Source organism: Moschus berezovskii, chromosome 8 (genome assembly GCF_049115385.1).
Source record: "Moschus berezovskii isolate FMDL1 chromosome 8, NW_MosBer_1.0, whole genome shotgun sequence".
Lineage (NCBI taxonomy): Eukaryota > Metazoa > Chordata > Mammalia > Artiodactyla > Moschidae > Moschus > Moschus berezovskii.
The window spans coordinates 102,507,474-102,525,448 of NC_142467.1; the positions used below are offsets into that span (position 1 = coordinate 102,507,474).

General features: G+C 39.5%; 1 protein-coding gene across 1 annotated transcript; it reads left to right on the forward strand.

The window, feature by feature from the left end:
• The first annotated feature begins 13,782 nt into the window (after window positions 1–13,782).
• Window positions 13,783–16,758, forward strand: LOC129558347 (olfactory receptor 7A17-like). The gene is made up of 2 exons (XM_055429438.2): window positions 13,783–13,803; window positions 15,763–16,758. The coding sequence occupies exon 2, from the start codon at window positions 15,787–15,789 to the stop codon at window positions 16,756–16,758; it is 972 nt and encodes a 323-aa protein (XP_055285413.2). The 5' UTR covers window positions 13,783–13,803; window positions 15,763–15,786.
• Window positions 16,759–17,975: the final 1,217 nt, after the last annotated feature.

The following is a 17,975-nucleotide window of genomic DNA, read 5'->3' on the forward strand; positions in this document are numbered from 1 at the left end:
CTTCCATCGAGTCGGTGATGCCACCCAGCCATCTCATTCTTTGTCGTCCCCGTCTCCTCCCACCCCCAATCCCTCCTAGCATCAGACTTTTTTCCAGTGAGTCAACTCGTCTCATGAGGTGGCCAAAGTATTGGAGTTTCAGCTTTAGCATCATTCCTTCCAATGAACACCCAGGGTTGATCTCCTTTAGAATGGACTGGTTGGATCTCCTTGCAATCCAAGGGACTCTCAAGAGTCTTCTCCTGCACCACAGTTCAAAAGCATCAATTCTTCAGCGATCAGCTTTCTTCACAGTTCAACTCTCACATCTATACATGACCACGGGAAAAACCATAGCCTTGACTAGACGGACCTTGGTTGGCAAAGTAATGTCTCTGCTTTTTAATATGCTATCTAGGTTGGTCATAACTTTCCTTCCAAGGAGTAAGCGTCGTTTAATTTCCTGGCTGCAATTAGCATCTGCAGTGATTTTGGAGCCCAAAAAAATAAAGTCTGACACTGTTTCCACTGTTTCCCCATCTATTTCCCATGAAGTGATGGGACCAGATGCCATGATCTTTGTTTTCTGAATGTTGAGCTTCAAGCCAACCTTTTCACTCTCCTCTTTCATTTTCATCAAGAGGCTTTTGAGTTCCTCTTCACTTTCTGCCATAAGGGTAGTGTCATCTGCATATCTGAGGTTATTGATATTTCTCCCAGCAGTCTTGATTCCAGCTTGTGCTTCTTCCAGCCCAGCGTTCTTCATGATGTACTCTGCATATAAGTTAAATAAGCAGGGTGACAATATACAAACTTGACGTACTCTTTTTCCTATTTGGAACCAGTCTGTTGTTCCATGTGCAGTTCTAACTGTTGCTTCCTGACCTGCATACAGGTTTCTCAAGAGGCAGGTCAGGTGGTCTGGTATTCCCATCTCTTTCAGAATGTTCCACAGTTTATTGTGATCCACACAGTCAAAGGCCTTGGCATAGTCAATGAAGCAGAAATAGATGTTTTTCTGGAACTCTCTTGCTTTCTCCATGATCCAGCGGATGTTGGCAGTTTGATCTCTGGTTCCTCTGCCTTTTCTAGAACCTGCTTGATCATCTGGAAGTTCACGGTTCACATACTGTTGAAGCCTGGCTTGGAGAATCTTGAGCACGACGTTTCTAGGGTGTGAGATGAGTGCAATTTTGCGGTAGTTTGAGCATTCTTTGGCATTCCCTTTCTTTGAGATTGGAATGCAGACTGACCTTTTCCAGTCCTGTGGCCACTGACGTGAGAGATGCCGGGTCCGGCGCAACCGACTACATGCACAAACGTGGCCGAGAGGCGATACCCCACGGCCAAGGTAAGGTACAGTGGCTGCGCTTTGCTGGAGCAGCTGTGAAGAGATATTCCACGACCAAGGTAAGAGAAACCCAAATAAGATGGTAGGTATTGCGAGGGGGCATTTGAGGGCAGACACACTGAATTAATAATCCCATAAAACTAGTTGATCTGATCATATGGACCACAGCCCTGTCTAACTCAATGAAACTAAGCCATGCCGTGTGCGGCCACCCAAGATGGAAGGGTCATGGTGGAGAGGTCTGACAGAATGTGGTCCACTGGAGAAGGGAATGGCAACCACTTCAGTATACTTGCCTTGAGAACCCCATGAACAGTATCGAAAGGCAAAATGATAGGATACTGAATGAGGAATTCCCCAGGTCGGTAGTTGCCCAGTATGCTACTGGAGATCAGTGGAGAAATAACTCCAGAAAGAATGAAGGGATGGAGCCAAAGCGAAACAAAATGCCTCTATACCTACACTAAAACCAAGCACCACCCAAGGGTCAACAAGTTCCAGAGCAAGACATACCACACAAATTCTCCAGCAACACAGGAAAATAGCCCTGAGCTTCAACATACAGGCTGCCTAAAGTCACTCCAAACCCACTGACATCTCATAACTCATTACTGGACACTTCACTGCACTCAAGAGAGAAGAAATCCAGCTTCACCCACCAGAACACCGACCCAAGCTTCCCTAACCAGGGAACCTTGACAAGTCACCAGTCCAACCACACACACAGTGAGGAAACTACATAATAAAGAGAACTCCACAAACTGCCAGAAGAGGGAAAGGCCACCCCAAGCAAAGCAATATAAGCAAGATGAAGAGGCAGAGAATTACCCAGCAAGAAAGGAACGAGATAAATGCCCACCAACACAAACAAAAGAGGAAGATATAGGGAATCTACCTGATAAAGAATTTCGAATTTTGGTGGTGAAAATGATTCAAAATCTTGAAAGCAAAATGGAGTTACAGATAAATAACCTGGAGAAAAGGATTGAGAAGATGGAAGAAAGGTTTAATAAGGACTTAGAGGAAATAAAAAAGAGTCAGTATACAATGAATAATGCAACAGATGAGATCAGAAACACTCTGGAGGGAACAAACAGTAGAATAACAGAGGCAGAAGACAGGATAAGCGAGCTAGAAGATAGAATTGTAGAAATAAATGAAACAGAGAGGAAAAAAGGAAAACGAATTAAAAGAAATGAGGACAATATTAGAGACCTCTGGGACAATGTTAAACGCTCCAACATTGGAATCATAGGAGTCCCAGAAGAAGAAGACAAAAAGAAAGACCATGAGAGAATACTTGAGGAGATAATAGTTGACAACTTCCCTAAAATGTGGAAAGAAATAATCGCCCAAGTCCAAGAAACCCAGAGAGTTCCCAACAGGATAAACCCAAGGAGAAATACTCCAAGACACATATTAATCAAATTAACAAAGATCAAACAAAGAACAAATATTAAAAGCAGCAAGGGAAAAACAAAAAATAACACACAAGGAGATTCCCATAAGGATAACAGCTGGTCTTTCAACAGAAACTCTTCAGGCCAGGAGGGAATGGCAAGACATACTTAAAGTGATGAAAGAAAATAACTTACAGCCCAGATTACTGTACCCAGCAAGGATCTCATTCAAATATGAAGGAGAAATGAGAAGCTTTACATAAAAGCAAAAGCTGAGAGAATTCAGCATCACCAAACTAGCTCTCCAACAAATGCTAAAGGATCTTCTCTAGACAGGAAACACACAAAGGGTGTATAAACTTGAACCCAAAGCAATAAAGAAAATGGCAACGGGATCATACTTATCAATAATTACCTTAAATGTAAATGGGTTGAATGCCCCAACCAAAAGACAAAGGCTGGCTGAATGGATACAAAAACAAGACCCCTATATATGTTGTCTACAAGAGACCCACCTCAAAACGAGGGACACATACAGACTGAAAGTGAAGGGCTGGAAAAAGATATTCCATGCAAATAGAGACCAAAAGAAAGCAGGAGTAGCAATACTTATATCAGATAAAATAGACTTTAAAACAAAGGCTCTGAAAAGAGACAAAGAAGGAAACTACATAACGATCAAAGGATCAATCCAAGATGAAGATATAACAATTATAAATATTTATGCACCCAACATAGGAGCACTGCAATATGTAAGACAATAACTAACAAGTGTGAAAGGGGAAATTAACAACAATGCAATAATAGTGGGAGATTTTAATACTCCACTTACATCTATGGATAGATCAACTAAACAGAAAATTAACAAGGAAACACAAACTTTAAATGATACAATAGACCAGTTAGACCTAATAGATAACTATAAGACATTTCACCCCAAAACAATGAATTTCGCCTTTTTCTCAAGTGCACACGGAACTTTTTCCAGGATAGATCACATCCTGGGCCATAAATCTAACCTTGGTAAATTCAAAAAAATTGAAATCATTCCAAGCATCTTTTCGGACCACAGTGTAGTAAGATTAGATTTTAATTATGGGAGAAAAACCATTAAAAATGCCAACATATGGAGTCTGAACAACACGCTGCTGAATAATGAACAAATCATAGAAGAAATCAAAAGAGAAATCAATATATGCATAGAAATGAATGAAAATGAAAACACAACAACCCAAAACCTCTGGGACACTGTAAAAGCAGTGCTAAGGGGGAAATTCATAGCAATACAGGCACACCTCAAGAAACAAGAAAAAAGTCAACTAAATAACCTAACTTTACACCTAAAGAAACTAGAAAAGGAAGAAATGAAGAACCCCAGGGTCAGTAGAAGGAAAGATATTGTAAAAATTAAGGCAGAGATAAATGCAAATGAAAGAAAAGAGACCACAGCAAAAATCAACAAAGCCAAAAGCTCGTTCTTTGAGAAGGTAAATAAAATTGACAAACCACTAGCCAGACTCATCAAGAAACAAAGGGAGAAGAATTAAATCAATAAAATTAGAAATGAAAATGGAGAGATCACAACTGAAAACACAGAAATACAAAGGATTATTAGAGAATTCTATCAGGATTATATGGCAATAAAATGAATAACCTGGAAGAAATGGACAAATTCCTAGAAAAGTACAACTTTCCAAAACTGAACCAGGAAGAAATAGAAAATCTGAACAGACCCATCACAAGCATGGAACTAGAGGCTATAATCAGAAATCTGCCAGCAAACAAAAGCCCAGGTCCAGACGGCTTCACGGCTGAATTCTACCAAAAATTTAGAGAAGAGCTAACACCTACTCTACTCAAACTCTTCCAGAAAACTGCTGAGAAAGGGAAACTTCCAAACTCATTCTATGAGGTCACCATCACCCTAATACCAAAACCTGGTAATGATCCCACAAAAAAGAAAACTACAGGTCAATATCACTGATGAACATAGATGCAAAAATCCTTAACAAAATTTTAGCAATCAATCCAAGAACACATTAAGAAGATCATACATCATGACCAAGTGGGCTTTATCCCAGGAATGCAAGGATTCTTCAATATCCACAAATCAATCAACGTAATACACCACATTAACAAACTGAAACAAAAATCATATGATTATCTCAATAGATGCAGAGAAAGCCTTTGACAAAATTCAACATCCATTTATGATGAAAACCCTCCAGAAAGAGTGAATAGAAGGGATATATCTCAACATAATAGAAGTTATATATGACAAACCCACTGCAAACATTATCCTCAATGGTGAAAACCTGAAAGCATTTTCCCTAAAGTCAGGAACAAGACAAGGGTGTCCACTCTCACCACTACTATTCAACATAGTTCTGAAAGTTTTGGCTACAGCAATCAGAGCAGAAAAAGACATAAAAAGAATACAAATTGGAAAAGAAGAGGTAAAACTTTCACTGTTAGCTGATGACATGATCCTCTACACAGAAAACCCTAAAGACTCTACCAGAAAACTACTAGAGCTAATCAATCAATACAGTAAAGTTGCAGGATATAAAATCAACACACAGAAATCCCTTGCATTCCTATACACTAATAATGAGAAAATAGAGAAATTAAGGAAACTATTCCATTCACTGTTGCAATGAAAAGAATTAAATACTTAGGAATGTATCTACCTAAGGAAAAACAGTGGAAACAGTGTCAGACTTTGTTTTTTTGGGCTCCAAAATCACTGCAGATGCTGATTGCAGCCATGAAATTAAAAGATGCTTGCTCCTTGGAAGGAAAGTTATGACCAACCTTGATAGTATATTAAAAAGCAGAGACATTACTTTGCCAACCAAGGTCCGTCTAGTCAAGGCAATGGTTTTTCCCGTGGTCATGTATGGATGTGAGAGTTGGACTGTGAAGAAGGCTGATCGCCGAAGAATCGATGCTTTTGAACTGTGGTGTTGGAGAAGACTCTTGAGAGTCCCTTATACTGCAAGGAGATCCAACCAGTCCATTCTAAAGGAGATCAATCCTGGGTGTTCATTGGAAGGACTGATGCTAAAGCTGAAACTGCAATACTTTGGCCACCTCATGCGACGAGTTGACTCACTGGAAAAGACTCTAATGCTGGGAAAGGTTGGGGGCGGGAGGAGAAGGGGACGACGGAGAATGAGATGGCTGGATGGCGTCACCGATTCTGTGGACATGAGTTTGAGTGAACTCCGGGAGTTGGTGATGGACAGGGAGGCCTGGCGTGCTGTGATTCATGGGGTCGCGGAGAGTCGGACACGACTGAGCGACTGAACTGAACTGAACTGAACTGAAGGAAACAAAAGACTTGTACATAGAAAACTATAAAACACTAGTGAAAGTAATCAAAGAGGATACTAATAGATGGAGAAATATACCGTGTTCGTGGATTGGAAGAATAAATATTGTAAAAATGAGTATACCACTCAAAGTAACTTATACATTCAACTCAATCCCTATCAAGCTACCAACGATATTTTTCACAGAACTAGAACAAATAATCTCACAATTTGTATGGAAATACAAAAAACCTCGAGTAGCCAAAGCAAACCTGAGGAAGAAAAATGGAACTGGGGAAATCATCCTGCCGGACTTCAGGCTCTACTACAAAGCTACAGTCATCAAGACAGTATGGTACTGGCATAAAGACAGAAATATAGATCAATGGAACAAAATAGAAAGCCCAGAGATAAATCCACGCACCTATGGACACCTTATCTTTGAAAAGGAGGCAAGAATATAAAATAGAGAAAAGACAGTCTCTTTAACAATGGTGCTGGGAAAACTGGTCAGTTCAGTTCAGTTCAGTCACTCAGTTGTGTTCGACTCTTTGCAACCCCATGAATCACAGCACGCCAGGCCTCCCTGTCCATCACCAACTCCCAGAGTTCACTCAAACTCATGTCCATCTAGTCGGTGATGCCATCAAAACTGGTCAGCCACTTGTAAAAGAATGAAACTAGAACACTTCCTAACACCATACACCAAAATAAACTCAAAATGGATTAGAGAGCTAAATATAAGACCAGAAACTATAAAACTCCTAGAGGAGAATGTAAGCAAATCACTCTCTGACATAAATCACAGCAGGATCCTCCATGACCCACCTCCCCGAATATTGGAAATAAAAGAGAAATAAACAAATGGGACCTAATTAAAATGAAAAGCTTCTGCACAGCAAAAGAAACTATAAGCAAGGTGAAAAGACAGCCTTCAGAATGAGAGAAAATAATAGCAAATGAAGCAACTGATAAAGGATTAATCTCCAAAATATACAAGCAGCTCCTGAAGCTCAATTCCAGAAAAATAAATGACCCAATCAAAAAATGGGCCAAAGAACTAAACAGACATTTCTCCAAAGAAGACATAAAGATGGCTAACAAACACATGAAAAAATGCTCAACATAACTCATAATCAGAGAAATGCAAACCACAATGAGATACCATTTCACACCAGTCAGAATGGCTGCTATCCAAAAGTCTACATGCAATAAATGCTGGAGAAGGTGTGGAGAGAAGCGAACCCTCTTACACTGTTGGTGGGAATGCAAACTAGTACAGCCACTATGGAGAACAGTGTGGAGATTCCTCATAAAACTGGAAATAGAACTGCCATATGATCCAGCAATCGCACTCCTGGGCATACACACCGAGGAAACCAGAATTGAAAAAGACACATGTACTCCAATGTTCATTGCAGCACTGTTTATAATAGCCAGGACATGGAAGCAACCTAGATGTCCATCTGCAGATGAATGGATAAGAAAGCTTTAGTACATATACACAATGGAGTATTACTCAGCAATTTAAAAGAATACATTTGGATCAGTTTTAATGAGGTGGATGACACTGGAGCCTATTACACAGAGTGAAGTAAGCCAGAAAGAAAAACACCAATACAGTATGCTACCGCATATATATGGAATTTAGAAAGATGCAAATAATAACCCTGTATATGAGACAGCAAAAGAGACACAGAAGTATAGAACAGTCTTTGGGACTCTGTGGGAGAGGGTGAGTTTGCGATGGCTTGGGAGAATGGCATTGAAACATGTATATTATCATGTGTATTATCATATGTGAAACAAATCGTCAGTTCAGGGTCGATGCATGTTACAGGATGCTTGGGGCTGGTATGCGGGGATGACCATGAGGGAGCATAAGGGGAGGAGGGAGGAGGGAGGTGGGAGGGGGCTTTTGGAGGGGGAACTCATGTACACCCGGGGCGGATTCATGTCAATGTATGGCAAGCCAACAAATATAATATTATAAAATAATTAGCTTCCAATTAAAAAAAAAAGAATAATTACTTCCCAAATTAAATATGTCATCCTAAGTAATTTTCTCCTCTTTCCCTGAAGTGATGAGCTGCATTATTCATTTTGAAAATACATTTAAGAACCAAGATAATTTAAAGTTGGTTGAATCAGTGATTTAGAAAGATTATCTTAAAATTATAGGAGGATTTTTGACTATGCAGTAGGTTGGAACTCCAACCCTCTTTTTTTTCAAAGGTCAACTTGTGTGTCTATATACATTGGTTTGGCCAAAAGGTTGATTTTTCTTTTCTTCCAATACACAGAATCTTGGGCTTTCCTGGTGACTCAGAAGGTAAGAAACTACCTGCAATGGAGGTGATCCAGGTTTGATCCCTGGGTCAGGAAAATCCCCTGGAGAAGGAAATGGCTACCCTCTCCACTTTCTTGCCTGGGGAATCCCACGGAGAGGGGAGCCTAGTGGGCTACAGTCTATGGGGTCCCAGGGAATCAATCACGACTGGAAGCGATTTAGCATGCACACACATTGGATGGCATATTTTAATATTTTCATTGTTTCCTTTTGAAAACTTCCAATGATTCCTACAAATATGACTATTCCCATTGATCTAAATAAAATAACTCAAGTTTTTCTAAATTTCATCATAAACACTAAGGGGGAAGCAGTTAATAAATCCTATATATCCCCTATATATTCAATACAAAGGGATTTCTTCAGCTTCATTGTCATAAATTACTCATAAGACAACTTGAATCTACCTGGTCATGGGATTCAAGGTCAGCACCAGCATGCTGACCTTGGTGCAGCAATGTTTCTGCACCAACATGCATGTCCTGTTAAGCTCTTCTGGGTAGCTGTAAAGGATATCTGAGCAGTCATCTTTTAATACTGTTATCTGACAAAAAGATAATGTTACAATCATAAGGGCTATCTTTAAATATCAGAATAAATGCCAAAATTAAAGTCAATATAGTCATAGCTGTGGTTTTTCCAGTAGGCATGTATGGATGTGAGATTTGGACCATAAAGAAGGCTGAGCACTGAAGAATTGATGCTTTTGAACTGTGGGGCTGGAGAAGACTCTTGAGAGTCCCTTGGGCAGAAAGGAGGCCTATCAATCCTAAAGGAAATCAACCTTGAATATTCACTGGAAGGACTGGTGCTGAAGCTGAAGCTCCAATACTTTGGCCATCTGATGTGAAGAGCCAACTAGTTGGAAAAGTCTCTGATGTTTGGAAAGATTGAGGGCAAGAGAAGAAGTGGACAACAGAGGATGAGATGATTGGATGAATCGCTGATTCAATGCACACATTGTTGCTGTTTTTCAGTCACCCAGTAGCGTCTGACTCTTTGCAACTCCATGCACGGCAGCACGTGAGGCCTCTCTGTCCTTCATCATCTCTCAAAGTTTTCCCAAGTTCATGTCCATTGCATTGGTGATGCCATCCAGTCATCTCATCCTCTGACACCCTCTTCTCCTTCTGCCCTCAATCTTTCCCAGCATCAGGGACTTCTCCAGTGAGTCAGCTGTTCACATCAAATGACAAAAATATCACAGTTTCAACTTCAGCATCAGTCCTTCCAATGAGTATTCAGGGTTGATTTCCCTTAAGATTGACTGATCTGATCTCCTTGTTGTCCAAGGGCCTCTCAGGAGTCTTCTGCAGCACCATAGTTTGAAGGCATCAATTCTTCGGCACTCCACCTTCTTTACAGTCCAACTCTGACAACCGTACATGACCACTGGGAAGAACATAGCCTTGACTATCAACGGACATTTTTTGGCAGAATAATTAACATCTCTGCTTTTTAGCACACTGTCTAGATCTGTCATAGTTTTCTTGCCAAGAAGCAAACATCTCCTGATTTCATGGCTTCAGTCACCATCTACAGTGATTTTAGAGCTTAAGAAGAGGAAATCTGTCACTACTTCCACTTTTTCCCCTCTATTTGCCATGAAGCAATGGGGCCAGATGCCATGATCTTAGGGTTTTTTTTTTTTTTTTAATATTTAGTTTTAAGCCAGCACTTTTACCCTTATCAAGAGGCTCTTTAGTTCCTCTTTACGTTCTGCCATTAGAATGGTATCAGCTGCACATCTGAGGTTGTTGATGTTTCTCCCACCTATCTTGATTTCAGTTTGTAACTCATCCAACCCAACTTTTCTCATGATATACTCATTGTATAGGTTAAACAAATAAGGTGACAACAGACAGCTCTGTTGTACTCCTTTCTTAATCTTGAACCAACCAGTTGTTCCATTCAGAGTTCTAACTATTGCTTCTTGACCCACACACAAGTTTTTCAGGAGACAGGTAAGATGGCCTGGTATTCCCGTCTCTTTGAGAGCTTTCCACACTTTATTATGATCCATATGGTAAAAGACATAATCAATGAAACAGAGGTAGATTTTTTTTTTCAAATTCCCTATCTTTCTCTATGATTCAGTGAATGTTGGCAATTTGATCTCTAGTTCCTCTTCCTTTTCTAAATCCAGCTTGGACATCTGGAAATTCTTGGTTCACATAAAGCCTAGCATGCAAGATTTTAAGCATGACCTTACAAGCATGGAAGATGAGTGAAGTTGTTTGATGGTTAGTATATTCTTTAGTATTACCCTTCTTGAGAATTGGAATGAGGATTGACCTCTTAAAGGATGATGCCATCAAGGTGTTGCATTCAGTATGCCAGCTAATCTGGAAGACAAATCAGTGGCCACAGGACTGGAGAAGATCAATCCTCAATGGACATGAGTCTGAGCAAACTCAGGGAGAGAGTGAAGGATAGGGAAACCGGGCATGCTGCAGTTCATAAGGTAGCAAAGAGTTAGACATGACTTAGTGACTGAAAAACAGCAAAAACAAAGAGAAGCAGAGTATTTTCACTGACCTCAATTCTATTTGTTCTGGTTATTCAATCACCAATTTCTCAGTTATTGCAGCATAACAAGCCAATCTAAAATAAAATGATTTATCATAATGCCTTTATTATTGAATGGGGCAGTCAGGTGGGGAGTGGTACTGATCCCTGCCTGGCAGCTGATGAATCTATATTCAGCCATGAGTCTCTACATTGTGTTTCTAAGGCTCATCCGTGAATCTGCATGTGACTCTTGTGCCCTTTTCTCTCGAACATATTTATACTCATCTTACTCCATGTTTATAACTAAGTTACCCAATTTACAGAAAGTAAACTAGCTTTTCAAATGTGAATATTCTTAATTTAAGGTCACTGTTCCTGTATCTATATATGTTGTTGTTTGTTTAATGACTGTCATGTCTCCAACTTTTTGTGACCCCATGGACTGTAGCCCACCAGGCTCCTCTTTCTATGGAATTTCCCAGGCAAGAACACTGGAGTTGGCTGCCATTTCCTTCTCTAGGGGACCTTCTCAACCCAGGGATCAAACTCAAGTCTCCTGCATTGGCAGACAGATTCTTATAAACACACGCATAAAAATAAATAAATAAAACCCCCCAAAATAAAAGGAATCTTTACAAAGAAAAATGGAATTGTAGGAATTAGACTCCCTGACTTCAGACTATATCGCAAAGCTAAAGTACCAAAACAGTATGGTATTGGCACAAAAATATATGTGTTGATGATTTCAGAGGTTATGTTCCACTGCAAATCAAAGCATTGAAGAACCAAGGTACCTAGTCAAGACAAACCCTCAATATTATACTTTTGAGAATATTTGAACTCAGAGATGTGATGAAGTGCTGGGAGTCAGAGCTTTGGAAGAAGGAGAGGTAAAGGAGGAGTGATGAAAAGTGGATTCATCTAATGTAATGCAGTCTGCTAGGAATGGAGAAGCAAGAAAAAAAATCCATTATGTCCAGATCAGCATCCCCAAGGGAAATCATGTACTTGGAGCCTGGAGTAACAAGAGGAAAATATGACTAATGAGCTGATATAGAAAGATGTAAATACCTCCTTGACTTCAGTCCCTCAGCCTGTGCAACTTTAGACGGAATCTGGTTGCTGCCTTTGCAGTCCTAAATTTAGCTGGGTGATCAATGCTTGATCCTCATCCTTATTGTCTGTTTTGGGAACAAAACCTGTCTGCATCATCAATCATTTTTGGAGGAATTTTGACTTCCACACCAAAAGCTTCTTCCCAGAGTCTCCATGCAGGTGAGTCTGAGAGCTTAATAGGCAGTTCAGGAGAGGACCCGGGAGCAAGGAAGCCATGAACTTGTCCCAGAGGTCACCTAAGAGCCAATGCAGCATAGGCCAGAGATCACTCAAGTTTTTTGCTGGCTTTCTTAATAATGACTTTATTTATGATGCTGACAAAGGAACACTGCACTTAGAAACTCAATTGTCAATGTTGACAATTAGATTGTGCTAATGGAAGTCCAGTGGAAGAAAGAATGGGAGATATAAACTGCTTCCAATGATACTTCAGCACTCCTGGCTTCTCTGTCCATTGCTATCTCCCCTAGTTTGCTCAAACTCATGTCCACTAAATCAGTGATGTCATCCAACCATGTCATCGTCTGTCTCCCTGTTCTCCACAATTTTTCAGGGTCTTTTGCAATGAGTCAGCTCTTTGAATCAGGTGGCCAAAGTATGGGAGCTTTAGCTTCAGTATCAATCCTTCCAATGAATGTTCATAATACAATAAATTACAAGACTAGACAAATAGGTTATTACCTGAGTGGGATATCCAGTGAAATAAGGATATTTCTTTTTATTTTAGGATGAGACATATTAGACTACATATGATATGGTTTCTCACATCATACAGATATCACTGTTTCTGTCCTTGGGGAAAACAGAAAGGTATTTATCTTTATGACTTTTTTCATGCACCAAAGAATGTAGCTGAAGTTGGAAGGCTGCCCAACCAAGAAAGCTTTTCTTCATCACATTGTCTCAGAGGCCATTTGAGCTTATTGGATATTTTTCTTTCATTTTTTCCCTCTCTATCCCTCTCCCATAACTTTTTTATTTCTTTAAAAACAGGGCAGAAAGTGGCCATAGCAAAAAGGAACCCCAAATCTGTTCTTCTCTTGGAAGTTATAAACTGGAATTTCTGGGTTTTCCATATTCTTTAGGAGAAAACTAATCTGATCTGACCAGCTTGAGTTGTCACCCACCTTGGCTTAAGTAGGGTGGTTCTGGGAGTGAAATTCATGATAGAAACACAGCCCAGGAGACCATGGTGTGTCTGTGAACCTGTGCCTTATAGGGTGAGAGAAGTTCCTAAAACAGAGGCACTTGGACTAGTGTACTTTTTGTTACTGTTATTTGCTAAATCATGTCTGACACTTTTGCACCCCCATTCACTGTAGACTACCAGGCTCCTCTGTCCATGGGGTTTCCCAGGCAAGAATACTGGGACTGGTTGCCATTTCCTTCTCCAGAGGATCTCGCCAACCCTGAGATTGAACCAGTGTTTCCTACATTAGCTGGCAGATTCTTTACCATCTGAACCACCAGGAAAGCCCATTCCCTTTGCCAGGCACACACTTTTTCTGATCTTTCTAGATCCTTCTCTCTTTCTTGAGCTGAAAGTGAAGTTGCTCAGTCAGGTCTGACTCTTTGTGACCCCATGGACTGTAGCCTACCAGGCTTCTCCATCCATGAGATTTTCCAGGCAAGAGTCCTGGAGTGGGTTGCTATTTCCTTCTCCAGGGGATCTTCCCCATCCAGGGATTGAACCCGTCTCCTGAATTGAGGCAAATGCTTTACTCTCTGAGCCACCAGGGAAGCTCCTTTCTTGAGCTATCTGTTCAATTATCATCTTGTTTGCTGGCCTTCCCTGAACACTCAGCACAGAATACCACCTCCTGCCTCTCCTTCCTTTATACCTGGTTTTATTTTATTCATAGAATCTGTCATCACCGGATACAGTCTATAATATATTTATTTGAATATCGTTTTTCATCTTTCTTGGAATGTGAGGGATTTGTTTTACTGCATCTGTTTATTCCCAGTATATATTTGAAATATGTTAACTCTCAATATATATTTCTCAAAGTCATGAGAGTTTCTCATTAAAACTGTAAATATTGTGCTGACAAAAAAAGTTCCTTCATTTTTTCAAGTAAAATAAAAGACATGTTTTTCATTTTCACCAAGAACTTTATTGGATAACATATTCACTGTTTTTTTTCCACTACTTTCTGCCATTTTTCAGGCAACTTCATAATTCCATCTTCCTAAAATGTTGAATCTTTTTGAAGAGAGAATTGTTCCAGGTGCTTTTTACAGTCTTACAGGGAAGTGAATTTTTCTTTCTTCATCAAGAGAATTTTGTGAAGACTGAAATAAATGGAAATTTGAAGGTAAAATGTTTGGTGAATACAGCAGATGACTCAGAACTTCCTAGCCAAGCAGTAAATTTTTTTCCTGGTCATCAAAGAAATAAGCAGTCTTGTGGTTTCCTGATGGAAGATTATGCATTTTCTGTTCACTAATTCTGGATGCTATTCACCAAGTGCTGCCTTCAGCTGGTCTAATAGGAAGCAGTGCTTGCTGGAATTAATCTTTTGATTTTCAAGAAGGACTTCACAATAGAAGACTTCCTTCCAATCCCACCATATACACACCATCACCTTCTTTGGATGAAGACTGGCCTTTGGCATGTTTGGTGGTGGCCCATTTTTCTTGGCCCATGAGCTCTTCCATTCCACATTATTGTACAGTATCCACTTTTCATCACCTGTCACATTTTATTTTAAAAAATAGAATGTTTTCATTACATTTAGGTAGAGTCACATGTGGAAATGTGGTCAAGAAGGATTTTCTTTTTTTTTTGCTTAACTTATGTGATAAGGGCTTCCCTTGTCACACAGCTGGTCAAGAATCCACCTACTATGTGGGAGACCTGGGTTTGATCCCTGGGTTGGGAAGATCCACTGGAGAAGGGAAAGTCTACCAACTCTAGTATTCTGGCCTGGAGAATTCCATGGACTGTATAGCTCATGGGGTCGCAAAGAGTTGGACATGACTGAACGACTTTCACTTATATGATTAACAAACATCAGAGTGATTAACAAAACCAAGGTAATGATTTTTAACACCTGATTTGGATATTTTGAGTTTATTAACTCTCTCCTTCTTGGTGTAATGTTGATTGTTCTCAATGAACATCTTGATTTTATTGCTATCAAGTTCACCTGGTCTTCTTGTCCAAGATGCATTGTATACTGAGAAATCTCCAGCATGAAACTTTGTAAATCTCTTTTGACATATTTGATCAGTCATATAATCTTTCCCATACAGTTCACAGATTTTTTTCCATTTTTTTTTTACCTTTTGTCATTGCATTTTTACCACTTTTGAAATAATAAAGAATAGAATTCTGAAAATGTTGCTTTTCTCTTCTATCTTCAATATTAAAATAGCTACACAAAAATTCACCAATTTTGATGTTTTTTAAAAGCATGCTGCTATGATATCTGTCACAATATAATCTAACACAATTGTTTCAATTACATTAAAGACAAGTGAGTGCTACTAGATCCATCTTAAATGAAATAAACAACGAGCAACTCTTTTGGTCAACCCAATGTATGAACTCTTTAAAAATATACTGTGAATGGGACAAAAATTTTTAATAACAGGTGAAATGGGGTATACCTTCAAGGAGAATTTATCTATATATAACATCTTAACATCAATATCTTGCCAGCAAAATAAAAATTATAGTAGTTCAGTTATGTAAATTATGCCTGTTCAAGTGAAAATTATTCTTGGTATTTTTTTTTTCCAAATAGTCACTTCCACCACATGGAACCAAGGAACAATACAAAATTTTCAAAATTTCTTCTTCTGGGACTTTCAGAGGAACTAGAACTGCAACCCCTCATATTTGGACTTTTCCTTTCCATGTACCTGATCACTGTGTTTGGAAACCTGCTCATCATCCTGGCCATCAGCTCAGACACCCACCTCCATACCCCCATGTACTTCTTCCTCTCCAACCTGTCCTTTGTAGACATCAGCTTCACCTCCACCACCGTCCCAAAGATGTTGTGGAACATCCAAACTCAGAGCCAAGTTATAACCTATGAAGGCTGCATCACCCAGATGTATTTTTACATACTCTTTGCAGAATTAGATGACTTTCTCCTGGCTGTGATGGCCTATGATCGCTATGTGGCCATCTGCCACCCTTTGCACTACACAGTCATCATGAACCCCCGGCTCTGTGGTTGTCTGGTTCTGGTGTCCTGGGTAATAAGTGCAACATACGCATTGTTACACAGCTTAATGGTGTTGCGTTTGTCCTTCTGCTCAGACTTGGAAATATACCACTTTTTCTGTGAAACCAAACAGCTTGTCCAACTTGCCTGTTATGACACTTTCCTCAATAACACAGTGCTGTGTTTTGGAGCTGTGATTATAGGTGGTGGTCCCCTGACTGGTATTCTTTACTCTTACTCGAAGATAGTGTCCTCTATCTGTGAAATCTCATCAGCCCATGGAAAGTATAAAGCATTTTCAACCTGTGTGTCTCACCTCTCCATCGTCTCCTTATTTTATTTCTCTGGCTTAGGAGTGTATCTTAGCTCTGCTGCTACCCACAGCTCCCACTCAAGTGCAACAGGCTCGGTGATGTACACTGTGGTCACACCCATGCTGAACCCCTTTATTTACAGTTTGAGAAATAAAGACATAAAGAGGGCTCTGAAAAGGTTCTTTGGGATGGAAACTTTTATAAAAGGGCCATTTTCTCTTGGGCTGAAGAAATGCCTATGATACCTGGACTGAAAGCCTCAAAAGGTACTTTGACTCTTTGATTGTTTTGTGATTATAGCAATCATTTCTTCAATTGACTGCTTGGTATTTACTTTTCTTTGATTTCAACGTCTCTATACAATAATAATAATTAAAAAACCACTTTATTAACTTTTCTGTTTTCTGTCATGTATAGTTTTTATTTTGTCATTTTTTTGACTCTCCAAAATTGACTCGAAAATGTGAAATATATGTAAATTGCCCATTTCTTAAGAATAAATTCTTCTGAGATGAAATACTTTACACGGAGTCATTTTTTTTTCACTTTACTAAAAGTATAATCATGAATTGTGCTACTTATATGGAAAAGAGAAAAAAAATCTTGACAATAAAACCAATTACATAATTCCATAGACTAGACAAATATGAAAGCAGTTTATCATTGTTTAGTTCAGTATAACCTGGAACATCACTGCAGTAATTACTTTATCTGAAAATGTATTCATAGGCATAACAGAGAGTGTGTTTCCTGACTGGTCATCTGACTGTACTCCTCTCAGTGTACTGTTCTCCATGTAGCTCAATGTTCATTTTGCCTACCGGAGATACTGGCAAAACGGAGCATCAGACATATGTCTCCAATTGTCTATCTGAAGCAAATTTCAATAGAGACTTTAACATTATAAGGTCTTGACTCAAAGAGGAGTCTAAGCATGATTAGCAAAACTTTATGTCAGATTATTACCATGCTAAATAGTTTTTCATGGTGTTCATTCATAAAGGGGTTTATTGTTTGGGTGAAGTAGTGTTTGGTTTAATTATATCTTTCTGTTTCTGCATGAAGTTTTCCATTATTGCTTACAAATATGATTCCTTCCATTGCTCTAAATGAAGTATTTCCCCCATTCCAAGTTCTGTCATTTCCACGAAAAGAGTAGTCAACGAATAATATGAAAGTGAAAGTCACTCAGTCATCTCCGACTCTTTGTGACTGTATAGTCCATGGAATTCTCCAGGTGAGAATACAGGAGTGGGTAGCCTTTCCCTTCTCCAGGGGATCTTCTCAACCCAGAAACTGAACCCAGGTCTTCCGCATTGCAGGCGGATTCTTTACCAGCTGAACCACAAGGAAAGCCCAAGATTACTAGAGTGGGCAGCATATCCCTTCTCCAGCAGATCTTCCCGACCCAGGAATCAAACCAGGACCTCCTGCATTACAGGCAGATTCTTTACCAACT

Coding starts and splice junctions, on each gene's coding strand:
- LOC129558347 (XM_055429438.2), top strand. CDS start 15,787: ATGGAACCAAGGAACAATACAAAATTTTCAAAATTTCTTCTTCTGGGA.